The 23,053-nt window shown below is 32.7% G+C and overlaps 1 protein-coding gene across 1 annotated transcript; it reads right to left on the reverse strand.

The window, feature by feature from the left end:
• Positions 1-16,868: 16,868 nt before the first annotated feature.
• On the reverse strand, positions 16,869-19,091 carry LOC135138940 (carboxylic ester hydrolase-like). Its single transcript, XM_064068984.1, has 9 exons — positions 18,864-19,091; positions 18,673-18,804; positions 18,468-18,621; positions 18,235-18,420; positions 17,991-18,196; positions 17,763-17,943; positions 17,539-17,711; positions 17,214-17,485; positions 16,869-17,156 (listed from the first exon to the last, which is right to left on the reverse strand). The coding sequence occupies exons 1-9, from the start codon at positions 19,056-19,058 to the stop codon at positions 16,964-16,966; spliced, it is 1,692 nt and encodes a 563-aa protein (XP_063925054.1). The 5' UTR covers positions 19,059-19,091; the 3' UTR covers positions 16,869-16,963.
• Positions 19,092-23,053: the final 3,962 nt, after the last annotated feature.

The raw sequence follows: 23,053 nt of genomic DNA on the forward strand, positions 1-23,053 counted from the left end.
TTTTAATTCATTTTATTTTAAAACAATTTCGAATGTCATCACAGAACTATATTTTAATGATACTATACAGGGTGATTTCGAAATATATGCAAAGAAACCACGACTTCACGTACCGTAAGGATATGCTTTGAAATCTTGGAGATGTTTTAAAATTATCATAAGCCTGCTAATTTTTTGATCAAATCCTATCTTAAGTGTGCAACATATGATCAGTTTATACTTGTATTTAGCATGCATTCATATTTTTTACATTTTCGTATACAGAGTGTCTCAAAAAAATTAATTAATAAGTCAATTTATTTTGTTGAATAAATCAAGAATTGCAGCAGTGAATACTTTGAAATCTTGCAGACGTTTTGAAGTTACAAAAAACAAAGCTTTTCGATTTTTGATTTATCCTATTTTCCAATTTTTTTTTTTCGAGTTTCGATTTCTCCATTTGTTGATTTTTCAGATTTTAGATTTTTAAATTGTAGATCTTCGAATTTTTATTTTTTTAATTTTTTTGATTTTTGGATTCCCTAGATTTCAATTTTACGATATTTTAATTTATGAATATTTTAAATTTTTAGTTTTTTGTATTTTTCATTTCTCCAATATTTTTTAGTTTTTCAAATTCTGGCGTTTCCGGATTTTCAGTTTTCCGATTTCTCAATTAATCTATTTTTTGTTTTCCTATTTCTCGACCTCCCAAAGTTGCGATTTTTCAGTTCTTTAGTTTATAGATTTTTCAGGTTTTTGATTTTTCAGTATTGCGATTTTTTAAGTTTGTGATTTTTCGACTTTGCTTTCTTGACTTTTCGGTTTCTCAATTTTTCAATTTTTTAATTTCCCACTTTTTGGATATTTCGTCCAGCTTTGCGATTTTTCAGTTTTTCGATTCGTCAATTTTTCTATTTTTCAATTTTCGATATTTCAGTTTTGGGATTGTTTAGTATTTCGACTTTTCGATTTTTTTAGTTCTGGATTTTTCGATTTCTCGACTTTTTACTTTTTGGATTTTCAATTTTCGTTTTTAAAACTTTCCATTTTTCGACTGTTCTATACTTCGATTTCTTAATTTTTCAACTTTTCAATTTTTAAAATTTTAGGTTTTTCAATTCTTGAGTTTTCAGTTCTTCTATATTTCAATTTTTTGATTTTCGGAATTTTTAAATTTTCGATTTTCCAATTACTTATTTTTTAATTTTTGTATTTCCCAATTTTTCGTTGTTTCGAAATATAAATCGAAAAGTTAAAAATGGAAAAATCGATAAAACCAGTTCACAAAAAATTGAAAAATTGAAAATTTTAAAATTCGGCAAATTGAAAAATCAAAAGAAGAAGAATTGAAAATTCGAAAACTCGAAAAATCTAGAATTTTAGAAATTGAAAATTTAAAATATCGAAATTTTGAAAAATCGAGAAATCGAAACATAAAACAGTAAAAAAATAGCAACCTCTAAAGTTTAAAAAACGAAAAACTGAAAATCCAAAAAATAATAAAATCGAAAAATCCAGATGTCAAAAAATCGAGAAGTCGAAGAATCGAAATATTGAAAAATCACAAAATTGAAAGAAATATCCAAAAATTGAGAAATTAAAAAATTGGAAAATTGAGAATTCGAAAACCGAAAAAGCAAAATTGAAAAATCGAGGAATTGAAGAACTGAAATATCGAAACTTGGAGAAGTCGAGAAATGAGAAAATCAAAAATAGATTAATTAAGAAATCGGAAAACTGAAAATTTAGCAACGTCAAAATTTGAAAAATTGAAAAATCCAAATATGTACTGAAGAACTGAAAAATAAAAATCGAAAAATCCAAACATCAAAAAATCCTAAAATCAAAAAATAAAAATTTAAAAATCTACAATTTAAAAATCGAAAAACTGAAAAATCAACAATTCCAGAAATCGGAACCCCAGAATTTAAAAAACTGAAATATCGAAAAATCGGATAACTGAAAACTCGAAACATCGAAAAATTGGAAAATCCAAAAAGTACCAAATTGAAAAGGCGAAAAATCGAAATAATTCAAAATCCCAAAACTGGAAGACATATTTAAAAAATTGAGAAATTAAAAAATTTCAAAATTGCGACATCGAAAAGCTAAAAAGCAAATTCGAAAAACTTTGGAAATTGGAAAATAAAAAAAAAATTACTTCAGTAATCGGAAAACTGACAATTTAGAAACGTCAAAATTTGAAAAATTCAAAAATAGAAATAATACTAAAGAACTGAAAAATGAAAAAATCGGGAAATTGAAAAATGTAAAACTTAAAACATTGAACAACAAAAAAAATTAAAAAATCAAGAAATCCAAATATTAAAAAATCAAGAAATAAAAATTCAAAAATCTAAAATTTAAAAATCGAAAACTGAAAAATCGATAAATCGGAAAATCGAAACCCCAGAATTCAAAAAACTCAAAAAATGAAAAATCGGACAACTGCAAAATCGAAAAATTGTAAAATCGAAAAATCGAAAAGCCAAAAATTAAAAAATCGAGAAATCGAGACATTGAAAAATTCAAAAATTGAGACATCGAGAAATCGAAAAATCAGAGGATCGAAAAGTTGATCAATTGAAACAAAATCATCTGAATTTGAAAAATCGAGAAATCAAAAAATCTAAAAATCGAAAATAAAAAAAATACTGCTAATTGGAAAATAGAAAATGTAAAAATTTGGAAAAATGAAATAAAGAACAACTGAAAACTCGAGAAATAAAAAAAATTGAATTTTAGAATTGAAAATTGGGAAATCGAAGCATAAAACAGTCGGAAAATTTAAAAGTCTAAAGTTTAACCAAAAATTGAAAATCCAAAAAGAAAAAATCCAGAAATCAAAAAATCCAGGAGTTCAAAAATCGAAATGACGACAAATCGACATATTGAAAAATCCCAAAACTGAAAGAAGTATCCAAAAAGTTGAGAAATTAAAAAGTCGGAAAATTGAGACTTCGAAAAACTAAAAAAGCAAAGTCGAAAAACTGTAAGCTTAATAAATCGGAAAATTTAAAAATCACAAACCTGGAAAACCGAACAATTGAAGAACTGAAGAAGAGAAAAATAGAAACTTTGGGAAGTGGAGAAATGGGAAAATAAAAAAAAGATTACTTCAGAAATCGGAAAACTGAAAATTGAAAAATAGAAATACTGAAGAAGTGAAAAATCAAAAATTCGGGAAATCGAAAAATCAGAGGATCGAGAAATTGATCAATCAAAACATCACATCATCTGAATTCGATAAATTGAGAAATCAAAAAATTGAAAAATCGAAAAAATTTTAAACAAGAATAATTTGTAAATCGAAAAATTGAGATAAAGAAGAACTGAAAACTCGAGAAATCGAAAAACTTATAAGTTCAGAATTGAAAAATTGAGGAATCGAAGTTTAAAATAGTAAAAAAATTCAAAACGTTAAATCTAAAAATTGAAAATCCAAAAAGTAAAAAATCGAGAAATCAAAAAATCCAGGAGTCCAAAAATCGAGAAATCAAAAAATCGAAATATTGAGAAATCCCGAAACTGAAAGAAATATATAATAAATATCTGTTAGTTCACACCCCAGTTGCACATACGTGCAAGTAGAAAGGTATAACTTCATGATTTATTTTACAACATTTATTAAAGCGATGTGGAGAAGTGCTTTTAGTGAGTAAGCTATAACAATTCTTAAATCTGTACCTGAGAGCGTAAAGTGCAGAACTCCATTTTTACATAAAATTGGATAATGGATTTTTTTTTGCTAAAAAATGTTGACGCTTTTTTGTCTAATTCAGGTATTTACAATTTTGATTTGTTTACATTCAATATTGTGTATTATATATTTAGAATAAGCTAATAATTTGTCTGGTATGTAAAACGAGCCACAAATAATTGCTCTCACTGAAAATGACAATTTGGAGTTACGCACTTTGCGCTCGCAGGTACAGAAATATTTATTTACACTTGAATATAGAATTTCCTCCAGGATAATAAACTTGAATATTGACTACGCTTTTGGATTTATCGCCTGCTCTACCATAAGCTGATTGTTAGAGTTCTCGGCTGATTTTTCTAATTTATGGCAAGGAACTCAGTTTTATAACAAGCCGCCAGGACCGGCCGTAGTAATCTGTTGTTAAGGAAATTAAATTTTACGCAATGAGGTACTATTATAAAACCGAATTAAAACTGGGGAACTATAATATTTTTACTCCAGTCAGGATCCTGAATTCAATACACATGATTACTAAAAATTCATTGTAATATTATTGTTAATATATATTTTGCTTTGTTAATTAATTAAACTAATAAACATATTTATAATAATAATAAAAAATATATAAAATACAGCTTTCGTTTAACACGTATAAGTAGCTAAGTGTATCTACTACTTATCCCAGAAAGGAGGTGTTTTAAAAAAGCCCTACGCCTAGTAACTTCTCCCTTCATTGTTTACTCGAAAAAAGTGCTCGTATATGATTTCATTTGCCGAGAGATCATTTTAAAATATATTTATAATAAAAATATGCAAGTCTTGGTGATGAAAAATGTACTCCTAATAAATTATTAAAGTACATAAAAAAATTGAAACAAATTTTATTTATTTTAAAAAAATCTCTGGCAAAGGCAGGTTCCTCTTTCTTCTTGAATCAATTATTTCGGGCAATAATGCGCCAAAGTAAAATCTGCCAAGTTTATCTGCCATCTTTTTACATATATTTCTTCGTCTTTATAAATTTTTTCTATATTTATTTCTTTGAGTGTCCATACAACAAAATAAACTTGTGAAATACCCGTAACAAGCATTGGACTTGAAAGTAGTAATCATGTTTTTTTTAGTTTCAATTCTCTCTCTGTCAATGTACAAAATTTGATTATTTTTTTTCTAACCGCTTCTTCGGCAAACAAATCTTGCGATTTTGAAGGGCATTTAATTTCGACTAATGCACTCCTATCCTCTAGAACCCTGTCTGGACTAGCAGCCAAGTAAGGAAATTGTTTTGAAATAAACAAGCCTCACCGTTCAGTTTTTATATTTTTATTTATTTCGAAACACTTGACAGCTTTTTCCTCACTTTGCTGTCCATAGTATGTATGACTGTTACCTCTAAATGTACTGTACAACAGAGACTCCACAGTTTTAGCTATTGCTGTAGTCGGTCTAAGTTTGTAAATACGTCCAAAATTTGAAGCCGTAACCCTAATTTCTATTTCTTTTGCCCAAATGTGCCTGTTGCCTAGTGTCTGTTTCAATTTGGTCTAAATTCAAAGATAATTTTCTCAAAAAATCCTCTTTGGCTGTCACAAATGTTTCTACATCCATGACAGGATTTTCTAAAAAATATTTAAACCATAGTCGCAGTCGCGACCAGCATACGTAAATTTTTTTTGTTATTAAACCAGGACCGTTTTAATCACAATATATTTACTTATCCCCTCTAAAAAATTGATGACGTCACCTCAAAATTTTGCTGAATAAGTTCTATCTAAATTGTATAAAATATGTCTCTTCTTGTGATTTATCATTCCATACATGTTTTTTGGATTTGCATATACAGGATGACCCCAAAAATTAATGAATGTGTACATTTATTTTATTGATTTAATCAGGAACTACAGAACCCAATGCTTTGAAATCTTGCAAATGTTTTAAGGTTATGAAGGGCATAATAAATTTTTAGTCAACATATATTTGCTTATCCCCTCCGAAAAATTGATGACGTCAGCTCAAAAGTTTGCCGTATAATCCTATTTAAAATTTACAAAATATGATGAGTCTCTTCTTGTAATTTATCATTCCATTCATACTTTTTGGATTCGGATATACAGGGTGACTCAAAAAATTTAATGAATGCGTAAATTTATTTTATTGATTTAATCAGGAACTACAAAACCGAATGCTTTGAAATCTAATGTGAAAAAAAAACATAATAGGCATGCAGTCGTCACGTTTCCGATAGCGAGGGAAGTACTATTATATCTAAACTCTTTAGACCGATTTTTTTGATTTTCCCATTTTTCCATTTCTCAATTTTTCAATGTTTCAGTTTGGGATTTTTTCACTGTCTCGATTCTTTAATTTTCCTTCCATTTTTAGGTTTTTCAATATTTCAGCTTCGGAATTTTGCAATATTTCGTTTCTTCAATTTTTCAAATTTTTGATATTGTTTTCTCGGTTTTTAAATTTTTCGATATTTTAATTCTTCACTTTTTAAAGTTTTAGGTTTTTAGATTTCTCACTATCTCGACTTTTCGATTTTTCAGTTCCATGATTTTTCAATTTGTCGAATTTTTAAATTTTAGATTTTTTGTTCTCGATCATCCAATTTTCTGAGTTTTCAGGCTCAGATTTTTTTTGTTGTTCAATTCTTGAATTTTTAAAATTTTTGTTTTTTAAATTTTCCTAATTATCAACTTACTGGGATTTCAATGTTTCGATTTTTTGATTGTTCAATTTCTCGACTTTTTGAATTTTTAGTTTTTGATACGATTTTTTTTTTCAAAGATTTTCAGTTTTTCAATTTATTAATTTTCCGATATTTCAGTTTTACGATTTTTAAATTTTTTTATTTTTCAGTTTTCAATTTTTGGCGTTTCTAAATTTTTCGATTTTTCAATTTTTCGATTAACTGATTTTTTGATTTTCCCATTTCTCTATTTCTTGATTTTTCAATTCTTTCTTCAATTGTGATTTTTCACTTTTTCGATTTTTCAATTTTCCTTCCATTTTTCAATTTTTCAGTGTTTCAGTTGTGAGATTTTGCAATGTTTCGGTTCTTCGATTTTTCCATTTTTTGATGTTTCGATTTCTCGATTTTTCAATTTTTCGATAGGTATTTTAATTGTTCAATTTTTAAGTTCTAGATTTTCGGTTAATTTTTTTGTTTTGCTTGATGTTTCGATTTCTCGATTATTCGATTTTTCAAGTTCTCGGTTTAGATTTTTTGGTTTTCCAATTCTTCGATTTTTAATCAGGAACTACAAAACCGAATGCTTTGAAATCTTGGAGATGTTTTACAGTTACCATAGGTATGGGCGCCGGCAGGGGGGTGCAAGGGGGTGCACTTGCACCCCCCTGGCTTAGTATAAAATACATACTTTAATTTAAATCCAAATTGCAATCTTCTAGGAATAGTTTTTGAAATGGCTTCCGCATTCAGTTCTTGCAGCGGCACATATCCTAAAAATTCTTCGCAAATTATTGGATTTTTATTATCTTGATCACAACGCAAATACCGAACTCCAATCGATAATTGCTCTGTGCCTCTAATATTAGCAGTCTCATCAGCCAACACCTAAAAAACGGATGCCTGATTCACATCCTCAATTATTTTGCTCTTCAGAACATCAGAACAAATTTCAATCAATTAATTTTGAATTTGATGCGATATATACAAAGAGTTTCTTTCTCCTGTTTCTAAATGATTTTTTTTTTTAATTTCATCCCCAGATTCATTTCGAAAATATACTATATCCTATAATGTATAGGTGCACCCCCCTGCAAATAATCCTGCCGGCGCCCATTATCATAGGCATGGCTCATCCCCCCTAAAAAATTGATGACGTCATTCCACAATGTCCTATCTAAAATGTACAAAATATGATGAGTCTGTACTTGTGATTTATCATTCCATTCATATTTTTTAGATTTGCTTAATAGGTCCCTCCAAAAAATTAATGAATGAGTCAATTTATTTTATTGATTAAATCAGGAATAGTTCACTCCATTCTCCCAAAAATTTGGAGATACAACACTGTTATTATTAGTATTACAATGCACCAACCCAATTTGATAGACACAAAATTTTGTAAAGGAAAAACTCGTTTAAACATATGTCATTTTTTGGAGGGGACAAGTAAATATATTTTGAATAAAAATTTATCATGCTTGTCATAACTGTAAATCATCTGCAAGATTTCAAAGCATTCGGTTTTGCAGATTCCAAATTAAATTGCAAAATGTTGTTTCACAATTTTGATTTTTTTTTTCAAAAAATCTGGACGTTTCGGGTAAAAACTTAATTCGGATTCATAAACTACATGTGTAGGACTGTGTTATTTGATACAACTTAAAACCCATTTACTATGAACAATTTTGAAGTGACGTCATCACATTATTGGTGGGGATGATTAAGCAAATTTTGGTTAGCGTTTTACCATCTACATGATATTCATAAAATAAATACAATTTGACAACAATCGGTGCAGTCCTTTCGGAGATTATCTGTCTAATAAAAATCCGGGACGGCAGACAGACGGACAGATGGACAGACGGACAGAAGGGCAGACCGACAGACAGACAGACCGACGGAAACAGGAAAAAACTTACGTCACAATACAAAAAGTTGTTCGGTGGTGTTCAGATAAACGTCGTCAAAATACTAGTAAAAATATAAGTTTTATTTATTCAATTGCTAGTGCAAAGTCGTGACAAAACTTGTGACTTTAAAAAATGTGGCACCTATCTAATTAATTACCTTGCATTACAGGAATTAATAACATTAGTCTTTTTTTGTTACATTTATTTTCTAGATTTTTTCTTTCCAACAATAACTTCATTTTCTACAAAAATACTTCCAACAGGATAATTACATGGATGTCATATGAGTCGTAATTAGATAACAAATAAAAAATTTTTAACAACGTAATCTATAAATGTCCATTCATAAGTAGTCTTAGTTATTATTTTCTGTGATTAAAATCTTTTAATTAATTTGTAGTATAAAAGTGTATGTTTCAATCGATAAAACAAAATTAAATTTTGATAAGAAAAATAAAAATGCATTGCTAAAAATTTTATCAGTATTTTTTGATGAATTTTTTAAATGAACACCTGTTATCTTTGAATATCACAAATCTGAACACTCAACAAACATTTCCATCCGAGCAAAGGATGGAGACAAACAATTTAGTATCGCAGATGAACATTAACATGAAAACGACGAGGAGAGAAAATTATTTCGGTTAGAGAATTTCCTAAATTTTGACAAATTTTGACAGGAGCAAAATGAGTACTATAATTACAAAAAAGAAAACTGGCAAATTTAAATATGCATTAATTAAGTGCAATTAATTATGCACAATTACATCGTGGACTCAACAAATTCACGTAACACATATTGAAAACTAGCACATCTGAAACAAATTCAGCGTCAATGCAATGTTTTTTTTAACATAATGAGTTCAGTTTGTTTTATTTTTGTTAAGTAGAAAATGCATTTTGATTATTATCAAGTGATAACTCACTTTTAAATTGTTGCATTAATGCTAATTTGAGACCATTCCTGTTTGATTTTTGTTGCTATGGGGAAAATTAAACTTGAAGTGGTTAATGATGCTTTTACTAGTTAAAATGAATAACTAAAATCCAAGAATTAAATAATATTAAAATAGAATATTTAAAAAATAAATTTCACGAGAAATTTCATCAGTTACAATAATGAAAAGCGCTGCGAAAAATTACGGTTCCTTTGACAGGAGATTTTTACGACATGCAATTCTTAGATAAGTAATAGCTGACAAGTGTTTTCTCGCTTGTGGCGAAATTACGTTTTTTCGCACACCAAAATGTATAGCAAGGACTTATATATTTTTTAAACAACATAATCTATAATTGTCCATTCATAAGTAGAAATGTTAAGTATTTGTTATTTTCTGTGATTAAGATCTTTTAATTAAATTATATTGAAAAATGAATGTTTCAATTAATGAAACAAAATGAAGTTTTGATAAAAAAACTAAAAATTCATTTTTAAAAATATTATCATCATTTTGACCTATAAGTGAAGTGACTCAAATTATAGCAAACAAAAATTAGTTTGGTCAAAGATTTCATTGTTAAATATTAGAAAAAATTACGTAAATGTTCTTATCATACTTATAAGATGTTTTTCTTAATTAAAACTACTCTAATTATTATGTTTCATTTTAGACGTAGTTTTTGGGATAACATTAACAGTTGCAACCAGTAGGTTATGCTCGCTTTTTGGCGACATGGTAAACCACTAATTAGAATTTGTCTGTTCATCCCTTCCAGCAACTAACTGACGCCATCTCAAAATTTTGCAAAGTAAATCTCATTTCTGTTTTTCGAAAAGAGTCTATATGAGACAATATAACGATTTATTGTTTATGTAATATGTATTGTATTTGTCATTACTAAAAAACTGATAACGTCATTAAAAATATTGTTAAGAAAATTGTACATACGTGTGGTATGTTTGTTATTCACACAGGCTACATTGTAGGAGTAATTTTGTTTATATTTTTTGGTACACTCAATAGGTAAATTTTGGTTAGCGTTTTACCATTTATTCCTAATATAAATACAAAATTTCACAACAATCGGTCCAGTACATTCGGAGATTATCTGTCCAATAAAAATCCGGGACGGGAGACAGAGGGACAGACAGACGGACAGACGGACAGACAGACGCAAACGGGAGACCTATTTCTTCGTCTTCTAGGGGTCATAAAAGGTCGAGAAAATGTAAAAGTAGAGAGTCGGCCGACGGACTCGATTACAATACTTCCTTTGCTTACGCTCGGAAAGTAAAAAGCAATTATTTTGATACCAAGAGTAATGTAATGACTATTTGATTTATTTGATAAGTCAGACTTGTTAAAAGATTGTAAAATTACTCGAAATATTTTAAAAATTAAAATTATTATTGATGCTTATCACATACTATTTTTTGGTGGAAATGGCTTATCAAATTTGTATATAAAGAATGTAGAGGTAATGCTGGCACGTTAGTTTCAACATGTTACGATATACGATATTACTAGTGTTGGTTCCACTCATATACTCAGCTATTAATATTGACGAAAGAAAAAATGTAACTGAACTGCAAGAGGAAGTAGATGGTATGTACTCTTAATTTACTTAATATACTTTTTTTAATGTAAATATTATAACATAACTGTATCGTTTATTCATGAGAAGTTCCGTTACTAAAAAATTCAAGACGCAACCAGAAATACAATTTCAAACCATCTTTGATATTTCATGCCTAAAAATGCAAAATATAGTTATTTGCTTTGTCTGTCGTAACAACTGTTAAATACTATTCTAAAACTAACATTTCGGCAGACTGAATTGATGCAAAATATGTTCAAAAACTGGTTCACGTTTGTATAGAGAACAATATAATATAGGGGACGCTCTGACGAGCTGTTGCTTTGAATTTGTTTCTTTTTGCTTTTAACTTAAAAGTTGACGTTTATTTTTAAGTTGCCACCACAAAAAAGGTAACTGTGTCTTTTTTGAACAAATACTGATGGTAAATATCTATGCATTTGTATTGTTGGTTGTATTTTTAATTTTTTTAGGCGTGGAACTTTTCGTGTGTAGAATAATATTGTCAATTTTCCATGCTGTACTCACATCGTTACATTATATCTACTCATCCAAAAACCATCATACGCACACGATGAGATCAAGGATGTTCCATACTTACATTTTGTTTTCTAGCCGGGTTCTGCACCATAAATCCCACTGTGAAGGTCCACTTCAACCACTTATTGTCGACAGAAACTTTGCTTTTCCTCGTCCTGTCAAAATTGGTTCGCCTCGTGTTAGATTTGCTGCGAACGAAAATTTTTGGATAGCATGTCCTGGAGGTGCATTTAATGTTAGTGATCTGGACGCAAATGGTGAATTAGTGACATGTCTCAATGGAAGACAACTTCAGACTCAAAGAGGAACAATTATTAACTTCAACACGATTTCCTGTACTGTGCCACAAAATGACAGATCTGGGTTAATAGATCATGTTTATGAGGTTAATGATGCTGCAAATACATGTGAACGTGAATTCATTCAAATTGACGTTGGTTATTGTATAGCACAAAATAACTTTGTTCGGGTGCTTACCTACTACTTGTTTTAACGAAAAGATACTGAGTCTCGTTTACAGTAAAGAACGATTAACTCCTTGGGCGCGACAAGGCCAAAATGGAGAAAGGAGAAGACGTATTTAAAACTTCCGGAGTTTATAACAATCAACCTGTTACTCGTTTATACAGAATCATCAATAAGACTCTTAGAGAAAAGGGTATTACTACATATTCTGCCCCCAAAAACCATTTATTTAAAGGACACTTGGCTCCAAACGCCGATTTTTTATATAAATTTCAGAGGGATGCAAATTAAATTCCAGATCCATGGAGAATAACAACAAAAAAACCACTGAGGAAGTGCCTTCGGGTGCACCTCAAACAGAAAACCCGGTCAATGTGGGGTCGCAGCCTCCTAGGAGGAAGCGAATCTGCGGGGCTGAGGTAAAAAGGCGGAGGAAGGCTCGTTTGCAGGCGGCGAATACCGACCCGCCGAAACCGGGTCCATCCTCCTCCGGGATAAACCCCAAGGGTAAAGGGCAGGCTACGATAGCCAACCCTAAACAACCCACGGGGAAAAAGACCTCAACTTCCACACCTCCGGCAGCTGAAAAGCAAAAGAGGATGAGGAGGCAGGAGACTACCTCTAGAGAACAGAGCTACAGGGAGGCGGCTGCAAGTCATCTCCGTGTAGCTGTGATTGATGTGCAGCATCCACTTGGTAAGCTGACTGCTGACCAGGTGGAGATAGTACAAAAGGGCCTGATGGGAGCGCTGGACAGGCAACTTGACCAGTGCTTGGCATCGGGTAGATAGGCAGCCACTTTCAGGGGCATTAAGTATACAGGGAAAATCCTAAGGATAACCTGTGAAGACGAGGTGTTCCTGAAATGGCTACAACAAACAGTGCGCTCCCTAACACCCTTGTGGGAGGGCGCACAACTTAACGTGGTCCCCTTGGCTGAGCTACCAAGGTTGGTGAAGGCGACCCTGTGGATACCGGGATCACCGGTGGATGCAGGAGTCGCACTTCGCCGCCTGGAGGGTCAGAACCAATGGCCCCAGGTCAAAAAATGGCTTCTTTTCCATCGTGAGGTCAAACCCGAGGCTGCCTCTCCAGGCAACCTCTTTGTGTTTGGTCTTGGGATGGATGAGGCCAAGATAATCAGGGAGAGAGAGGGCAGAATCAACTATATGCTGTCCTCTTTCAACCTGAAACTCAAGGAGAACGAGGCGTCGGCTCAGGAAGGGCGGACCCCTATGGAAGAGGTAGAAACCCCAGGGGATGAAACCTCTACCAGTGGGGGCGGGCCCGCCTGAGACATATGCCTCGTGTTTCCTAGGACAGGTATGGGATTTTTTGGTTGCAGAGATGGCGCTGCAGCAGATAAATTTCATTCAGATTAACCTGCAGCATTGTCGCATGGCGACGACTGTTTTGTGTCGTTGTCTAGACAAGATGCAGAACACTATAGCAATAATCCAAGAACCATGGATAGTAAAATCCAGGATAGCAGGGTTGAGCAATTTAAATGGCACTGTTGTTTCAGGTACCACAATAGAAGCTCTAAGGACATGCATCTACATTCCCAGGAAAATTAAAGCCGTCCTCCTACCTCAGGTCAGCTCCAGGGATGTGACTGCGGTAAATGTTAAGTGTAACATAGGAAGAGGCGAAGAGCAACTGGTAATAGCATCCGTGTACTTACCACAGGGAGCACAGGAACCATGTCCAACATGGGAAATGGCGAACTTGGTGGAACACTGTGATACCGGAAATATAAACCTCATCATCGGTACCGATGCGAATGTCCACTGTCTGATGTGGGGGAGCAAAGATACTAATGATAGAGGAAGAACACTAGCTGAATATCTTTTATCAACAAATCTAGAGATTCTCAACCGAGGCTGCGAACCAGCTTTCGTAACATCGCGTAGTCAGTCAGTAATAGATATTACACTGGCTATATACATGGGATATCTCACACTATATAATGGGATGGCACGTCTCTAAAGAGGCGTCAGTGTCAGACCATAGATGGATCATGTATACATTAAAATGTATAGACATGGAGACAAAGACGTACAGGAACCCTAGGCTGACGAACTGGGCTTTATACAACGAAGAACTGGACGACAGACTGGGGACCTCCGTGCAGTCTATACCAACAGAATACAGATCGACAGAAGACATAGCGAAAACCTTGACCATTATCAACGACTCTCTAATGTCAGCGTATGAGAAAAGTTGCCCCTTAAAGAAGGAAGGTCTGGGCAAAGGTACACCATGGTGGAACCGAAGGCTCAGCCTACTTGAATCGGGGGTAAGAAAACTTTTCAATAGAGCAAAAAACACTAAGAAAACTGAAGACTGGGAAGCCTATAAAGAGCACCGGAAAGAGTTTAAGAAAGAATTAAGAAAGAGGAAACGGGAAACTTGGAGATCCTTCTGTAGCGACATAACGTCGACTGCTTCGGCCGCAAGGCTGAAGAGAGTTCTCTCGAAGGACCACACACATCAACTAGGTTTCCTAAAGAAAGAAGATGGCACCTTTACAGCCACCTTAGAAGAGTCCGCAGAACTTTTGCTGCAGACCATGTTTCCAGGCAGCACAAGGACTACCTCCCATTCCAAAAGGGATGTAGCCGGTACTCAACCTTCCCCGAAGGACTGGGCGCTGGCGGCAAAGGTAGTCACGGAGGCAAGATTGGAGTGGGCAGTGGACAGCTTTTCCCATACAAATCTCCAGGAGTTGACGGTATTTATCCCGCCCTCCTGCAGAGGGGAATGAGCAGACTACGCCCTATTTTGTTGCCAATGCTTCGGGCGTGTCTGGCTTTCAGCTACATACCGAATGCATGGTGAAAAGTAAAGGTTATCTTTATACCTAAGCCAGGACGACAAGATTACACCTTGGCTAAATCCTACAGACCAATTAGCTTAACATCATTCTTGCTGAAAACGCTAGAAAGACTAAGCGAAAAAGAGATTCGGGAGACTGCTTTGAGCAAACAACCTCTACATCCGAACCAACATGCCTACATCCAAGGAAGATCCACCGATACGGCCCTACACACAGTTGTAAATCGTATAGAGTGGGCGATGGAGAACAAACTCTTCACCTTAGGAATGTTTTTGGATATTGAAGGAGCGTTTGATAAAACGACCTTCAAAAGCATAGAACTAGCCCTACGAGAGCACGACGTGGACCCCACCCTAAGTAGGTGGGTGGCCGGCATGCTGAGGAATAGAGAAGTAATGATTAATGTAGGTGTCACTGAGATCGAGGCTATTGTAGACAGGGGATGTCCTCAGGGAGGAGTTCTCTCTCCTGTACTGTGGGATACTGTCGTTGACAGCCTGATACGACGCCTCAATGATCTTGGCTACCACACAATTGGATACGCGGACGATCTAGTCATTCTGCTAACAGGAAAAAACGCAGATACATTATGTGAGATAATGAAAGCTGCAGTAAAAATAGTCGAGGAATGGTGCAGCAGGCATACCCTCTCCGTTAATGGAGAAAAGACGAAACTAATCCTGTTCACTAGGAAAAGGAAAATTGGCACACTACACAGATGCCAAAAATATTTAACACAACGCTTCAACTTTCGGACGAAGTCAAATACCTGGGAGTTGTATTGGACTGGCGACTGAATTGGAACAAGCATGTAGATGATAAAGTGGAAAAGGCACGTTCGGCTCTTTGGCAATGTCGTAGGGTGGTGGGAAGGTCGTGGGGTCTAAATCCCAAGATCGCCCTCTGGATCTACACCGCAATAGTCAGACCGATGCTGTGCTATGGAGCTTTAGTTTGATGGCCCAGAGCCAGACAAAAAACAACAGCCCTGCAACTTGAACACGTTCAGAGAATGGCGTCTCAGTGTTACAAGAGCAATGAGGACCACTCCCACAGCGGCGCTGGAGACTCTTCTTTGCTTACCACCTCTTAACCTTTACATAGAGGAAGCGGCAATGACGACGTCTCTAAGACTTCACTCTCTGGGAGTATGGAACAAGCAAGGCCGCACAACGAAGCACACTCGGATTTTAACGGAGGTGTTCAACAGAATACCCTTGTTAAGGATGGGTTGTGACCGAATGGGCACAAAATTAATATATGAGAAGGCATATAGAATATCAATGAATGATAATTCAGAAGGACGAGCCGACATAGATATCTATGTCGATGGTGCCAAAACAGATAGTGGTTCAGGAGCCGGCATCTACTCCGAACAACTGAACGCACAAATCAGTGTACCTCTCGGCACCCACACGTCTGTCTTACAAACAGAACTGATGGGAATAATGCTGGGAGCTAGAATCATTGCTGAACGTGAAATTGGCAGCAAATCAATACGCATACTTACTGACAGCAAGTCGGCACTACTAGCCCTGGACAGCTGTATGGTTCGATCCGGGCTGGTTTGGGAGTGCAGACAAACGCTAAAGTATGTAACGCAGAGGAATAGTGTGGAACTTTGTTGGATCAAAGGACACAGTGGCAACGAAGGAAACGAGAGGGCAGATGAGATGGCGAAGCGAGCCGCGCGCATGCCCTTCTGGGGACTCGAACCGGCAATCACGCCTTCGGTCGCCCTCTCGAACGAACTCGTAAAGCAATATACCCAGAGACGCCATGAGCAGATATGGGTGAAGTTGAGCAGCTGTCGGCATAGTAGAGCTTGTATGGCGACACCAGACCGTAAGTTGACCAAATTTTATCTCTCACTTTCAAGGGACAAACTGCGTAAACTGGTAGGATTCCTTACGGAACATTACCAGTTTAACAAACATCTACATACGATAGGGGTGGTAACAGACCCAATCTGTCGTGGATGCAATGAAGAAGAAGAAACAGCTGAGTACATTCTTCGTGAGTGTCCAGCGCTAGTTCCCACCCTCTGCATTACTCAAGTACATTCGAACAGTTGGATGGGTTGACGAATAGAGGAGCATATTTTTCGGTTTTTTATGAAATTGGTCCATCACAATAATCAAGCTTTATAGAGAGTTTAATTGGGTCCACTTCAAACATCCAGGCATAATAAACGAATTATGAACTAGTCCTTTATTTTCTAAACATCGATCTACAAGTAATGCGAAACATGTATATTTTAAATAGAATCTATCAACACATATGCAAGCATTTTAGTAAGTGTCGAAATCATCATAAGGCAAGTTCTGATATACTTCCTCCCAGGCCTTGTACCTTCCCTCTTTCGGGTGGTTTTTAATCTCCAAATTTTCGTTAATATCCAGATAATAAAAATTCCCATCTGACGTATCAAGTAACGGCCAAGTAACATTTTGCAACAACTCGATAGGCTCAGGTGTGGGGTTCCTACAAAAGAAAAAAACATCCCAAAATCACTGCATCGTTGCTTCAAAATATCCCTACTGATATTTGATGAAATTGCTCCACAAAGCCAGCAAACGTTCCCGATTTAGTCTATCTGAATCCGGGTAATCGGAAATATCGCAATTCATTTGATAGCACAGAAGATAAAACATCTCGAATGCATGGTTGACAGTGGCAGCACCATCGTAGTGTGGGAAACGAGGACCCAGCTGCCCGTCATACGAAAACTGGTAAAAATAAGCATCCGAGAAACTTGAAAAGAGTTCTGCGTACTTAAGAACCGCACGGTTTAAAATGTTATCGCTGAAACACTAACAAGTGTCCTTTTAATTTCGCAAAAACTGAAATATAATAGTTGCATTACTGTAATAGACGCTGCTAGATTGTCAACGTAGAGATTTCCCCCTGTGTACATGTTTCTGATAGTTTCACCCATCGTTTTAAGACCCGGGTTGTCCAAAATGTGCATGTCTTTAGGCACCAACCACTCCACATGGTCATCATACTGCTGCATTAGTGTTTTCAAAGAATCCGCATCTAAGACATGAAATAATTTTGCTAATTTATTTTAGCACGACATCGACGTACCTTCACCCATTGATAAACTTTCTTCCGAGTTAAAACCCACTAAAATAGGCACCGAAAGGAAGTTGCCGGCATTTAGCATCCCGTACATTTTTCTAGTAAGAAAGGCGTCTTCGTTCTTAACCTCGATTACAGGACCCCAGATGAGACCTTGCAAGAGGGCGTAATTCTCGGCAGAGGTTCCCTACAATGTTGATTGCAATAAAAAATAAGTTTGTTTTTTTAACGCACAATTATAAAAGCGTCGAATCCTGCGCGATCTAAATCCTTCGCATCGACAGTTCTCAAGTATTCAAGCAAAGCTTGAGAATCGTTGTTAGTTTCAAAATCAGAATTCAGGCTTGCCGCTGCATCGAATATGGTTTTTCTAGCATTTCTGGTAATAGAATATGGTACTAGAAAAGTTCCGCTTTCTAGGATCGCACCCTGAAACAAACCTACTTGGAAGTAAATATTAATCCCATTTTAAACTAACCTTTATTGTTTTGGTAAGCGATTTGATGGGCCACCGACACAGCACCTGAACTTTGTCCCATGATGGTTATTTTGTTGGGGTCGCCTCCGAAAACACGAATATTGTCATGGGTCCATTTCAGTGCAAATTGTTGGTCTTTGAGGCCGTTATTTCCGGGAATGACTTCGTCTTGTGTAGATGCAAATCCTAAAACATGGTTGATTGAGCAGGATCTACAACTGAAGAATGTTTACCAAATATTCCTAGTCGATAGTTGAATGTGACAAATATAATGTTTTGTCTGAGGAATAAATCTGGTAGATAGTCCTGACTAAAGCCGACGTTAAATCCTCCACCGTGAATGAAGATTAGTACATTTAACGAAGGATCGTTATTGTCACTTGGGAGCTGCAAGTGTTGTTATGTAATTGTTTGAAATGAGAATTTAAAAATGGTTACTTCGGGAGTGTATATATTAATATACAAACAGTCTTCTGATTCTTGGTCTGTATCCATTGATGACTGAAAGCATGTTGTGTTCAAAGACGTGGTGCTAAGTATTCCATCCCAGTTGTCATGGGGTTGTGGGGGCTAAAATTCAAATAGAAAAGTAGAGTAACAATATTTTTTTGGAAAAATGTATAGCGAACCTTAAATCGAAGGGGTCCCAAGGGAGGGGCTGCATATGGTACTCCTTCGAAAGCAAAAAAATGTATGTCTTCAAAAGTAGTAGCTTCTCGCCCTAGGATTTGCCCGATGGGTAACTGCACCAAAGGATCGCCAAGAATAAACACTAGATAATTTATTTGAAATAAAACTGAGACAAATGCAAGATGTGGAAACATTTTTCAATGTTAAATAAACAAACAACTAAATCGGTGTATCATCTTTTATATAAAACTAAGTATATCTATCGTAGCAATCTCCGTTTTATCAAGATTATTTGTGATTACTACTACTAAATAGATTTAAAAATAAAGTATTTGATTGATGACTCAAAAAACTTGTTTTATTTTTATCAAAAACAGTTTATAAATTATGGTTTCAGGATGTAATCAGATTATACGCTTTTCAAAATTTTCCAAAACACGCGTCATTTGAAATTTAATAAAAAAATGTTTTTTTGAAAAGTATGGGTAACAGGAATTCTTCATTTTTTCTACGATATTGATATTAAAATTAAACTTATATTATTAGATAAAATGTATGTTGAATGGCAAAAAGTGATAAATTGTGACACAATATTCCCCCGCCTCTGAAGTGCAGCCTAATAAATCCCGCTTCTTTAAAAATTTATAGAAAATTTTGAGATTTGTGTTCTGATAACCTCTATAAAATAAAAACCAGTAGCGTAAATGATACTTCCGCCGCTTTTTTGACTTGAAATATTCAATTCTTAAATTTTTAATTTTTTTGTTTTTTGAATTTTTCGATTTGCGATTTTTCAAATTGTTATTTTTTTTCTCCTTCAGTTTTTGATTTTGTAATTTTTTAATTTACAATTTCTCGAGTTTTGAATTTTTAATTTTTGATTTCTTAAAATTTTCGATATTTTTTGTTTCAATTTTTCGTTTCTTCAAATTTTGATTTCAATTTTTTTCATTTTTCATTTCCTCAGGTTTTGAATTTGCAATTTTTCAATTTTTTATTTTTTGTTCAATTTTTGATTTAAAATTTTCCGTTTTTCATTTCTTCAATTTTTGGATTTAAAATTTTTCAATACTACATTTTTTTTTGTGTTTTCGATTTTTAGATTTTGCAATTTTCGATTTAATTTTTTTTTAATTTTTAGTTTTTCATTTTTTTCAATTTTTAATTTTTCTGTTTTTCAATTTTTCATTTTTTTGTATTTCTTCAATTTTACGATCTGCATTACGTCAAGTTTTCATTTTTCAGGTTTCCGTTTTCCCAACTTTTAAATGTTTCAATTTTTAGATTTTCAATTTTTCATTTCTTCAATTTTTCGATATTCGGTTTTTCAAATTTTCATTTTTTTTTTGTTTCTTCCATTTTTAGAGTTTGTAATTTTTCGATTTATAATAATTTTTCGAGTTTTCAATATTTAATTTTTCATTTCTTCAATTTTCGTTTTTTGTTTCAATTTTTTCCTGAATTTTTGGAATTGCAAATTTTCAATTTTGATTTTTTTTTGTTTCTTCAATTTTTTGATTTTACAATTTTTCGATTTAAAATTTTCCGAGTTTTCAGCTTTTAAGTTTCAATTATTCAATTCTTTTATTTATTATTTCTTCAAATTTTCGATTTCAATTTTTCCAATTTTTAATTTTTTTTATTTCTTCAATCTTACGATATGGATCTCTTCAAATTTTCTTTTAAAAATTTTTCAGGTTTCCAAATTTTGAATGTTTCAAATTTTAAAATTTTCAATTTTTCGTTTTTCATTTCTTCAGTTCTTGAATTTGCAATTTTTCAATTTTTTATTTTTTTGTTCAATTTTTTTGTTCAATTTTTAGATTCTGCAATTTTTGATTTAAAATTTTTCGAGTTTTAATTTTTTTAACTTTTTATTTCTTCAAATTTTCGATTTAATTTTTTTCCGTTTCTCATTTCTTCAATTTTTGGATTTAATATTTTTAAATACATTTTTTTTCTCCTTCAATCTTTAGATTTTGTAATTTTTCAATTTACTGTTTGTCGAGTTTTGAATTTTTAATTTTTCAATTTCTCGAGTCTTTAATTTTTGATTTCTTAAAATTTTCAATATTTTTTGTTTCAATTTTTTGTTCCTTCAATTTTTGAATTTGCATTTTTTCATTTTTTTTGTTTTTTCAATCTTTAGATTTTGCAATTTTTCGATTTAAGATTTTTCGACTTTTCATTAATAATTTTTCAATTTTTTAATTTTTATTTCTTCAAATTTTGATTTAAATTTTTTTCATTTTTCATTTCCTCAATTTTTGAATTTGCAATTTTTCAATTCTTTATTGTTTTGTTCAATTTTTAGATTCTGCAAGGTTTGATTTAGAATTTTTCGAGTTTTAATTTTTTTTAACAATTTATTTCTTCAGATTTTCGATTTCAATTCTTTCCGTTTTTCGTTTCTTCAATTTTTGGATTTAAAATTTTTTAATACTACATTTTTTTTCTTTTTTAACTTTTTAGATTTGGCAATTTTCGATTAAAATTTTTTTTTTATTTTGAGTTTTTCTTTTTTTTCAATTTTTTATTTTTCAGTTTTTCAGTTTTTCATTTTTTTTATTTCTTCAATTTTACGATGTGCATTTCGTCAAGTTTTCATTTCAACATTTTTCACACATTTCAACATTTTTCAGGTTTCCATTTTTCCAACTTTTAAATGTTTCAATTTTTACATTTTTCAATTTTTTATTTCTTCAATTTTTCGATATTCGATTTTTCAAATTTTCATTTTTTGTGTTTCTTCAATTTTTTGATTTTACAATTTCTCGATTTAAAATTTTCCGAGTTTTCAGCTTTTAATTTTCAATTATTCAATTCTTTAATTTATTATTTCTTAAAATTTTCGATTTCAATTTTTTCAATTTTTCCTTTTTTTCAATTTTTGGCTCAGCAATTTTTCAATTTTTCATTTTTTTTATTTCTTCAATTTAACGATATGGATCTCTTCAAATTTTCTTTTAAAAATTTTTCAGGTTTCCGATTTTCCAAATTTTGAATGATTCAATTTTTAAAATTTTCAATTTTTTATTTTTCATTTCTTCAGTTTTTGAATTTGCAATTATTCAAATTTTTATTTTTTTGTTCAATTTTTAGATTCTGCAATTTTTGATTTAAAATTTTTCGAGTTTTAAATTTTTTTAACTTTTTATTTCTTCAAATTTTCGACTTCAATTTTTTCCGTTTTTCATTTCTTCAATTTTTGGTTTTAAAATTTTTAAATACATTTTTTTTGTTTTTTCAATTTTTAGAATTTGCAATTTTCAAATTAAAGTTTTTTAAATATTTAGTTTTTCATTTTTTTTTTTCAATTTTCAATTTTTCAGTTATTCAATTTTTTATTTTTTCAAATTTTACGATCTGCATTTCGTCAAGTTTTCATTTCAACATTTTTCAGGTTTCCGGTTTTCCAACTTTTAAATGTTTCAATTTTTACATTTTTCAATTTTTCATTTCTTCAATTTTTCGATATTCGGTTTTTCAAATTTTCATTTTTTTTTGTTTCTTCCATTTTTAATTTTTCAATTTTTAACTTTTCGAATCAGAAACAAATTGCAAACTTGAATAATTGGAAAATGAAATATGAAAAAGCCAAAAAAATTAAATCAGAGCTTCGAAAAATGTAAATATTGAAAATAAAGAACTTGAACATTGAAAAAACGAAAAATTAACTGTAGCAACGCAATTCCCTAGAGGTAATATTGAGTCTGATTTTAAAAACCTTGTTCTTAACTTTGTGATAATATGTACAGTGTCTTGGACATACGATGTCAGATCGCTGTCACTGAAACCCATTTGGTACCATTCCCAATTATTCTAATGATTTTCGTCGGATGAAATAGGTAGGCGAGAATTTAAACGCATCGCTTTGAGAAGTCGCGTGTCTCCATCAGAAGAAAAACCTAGAATTGAAATTCCATACTTTTGGGCATCTTTCTGCATAATGGCAAATCTATTTTTGATGTCTTGATAAGTAAATTTATTGTCGGTCCCAAAAATGGTGAGGCAGTACGGAGGAGAATTATCAGATAGGGGTTGTGCCACAATTATGTGCGCATAATGAGCTTTTGTTCCAGTCTTGAAGTACTCTTGAATAGTTTGAGGGGAAGAAGCTATGTACTGGTTTGTTTCCGGTAGCCCATTTTTTGAAGAAAGCACAAATCCCACCACTTTATTAGACCCG

The sequence above is a fragment of the Zophobas morio genome, unplaced genomic scaffold (genome assembly GCF_036711695.1).
Source record: "Zophobas morio isolate AGI-343-1 ecotype UQ-CSIRO unplaced genomic scaffold, CSIRO_AGI_Zmor_V1 ptg000030l, whole genome shotgun sequence".
NCBI lineage: Eukaryota > Metazoa > Arthropoda > Insecta > Coleoptera > Tenebrionidae > Zophobas > Zophobas morio.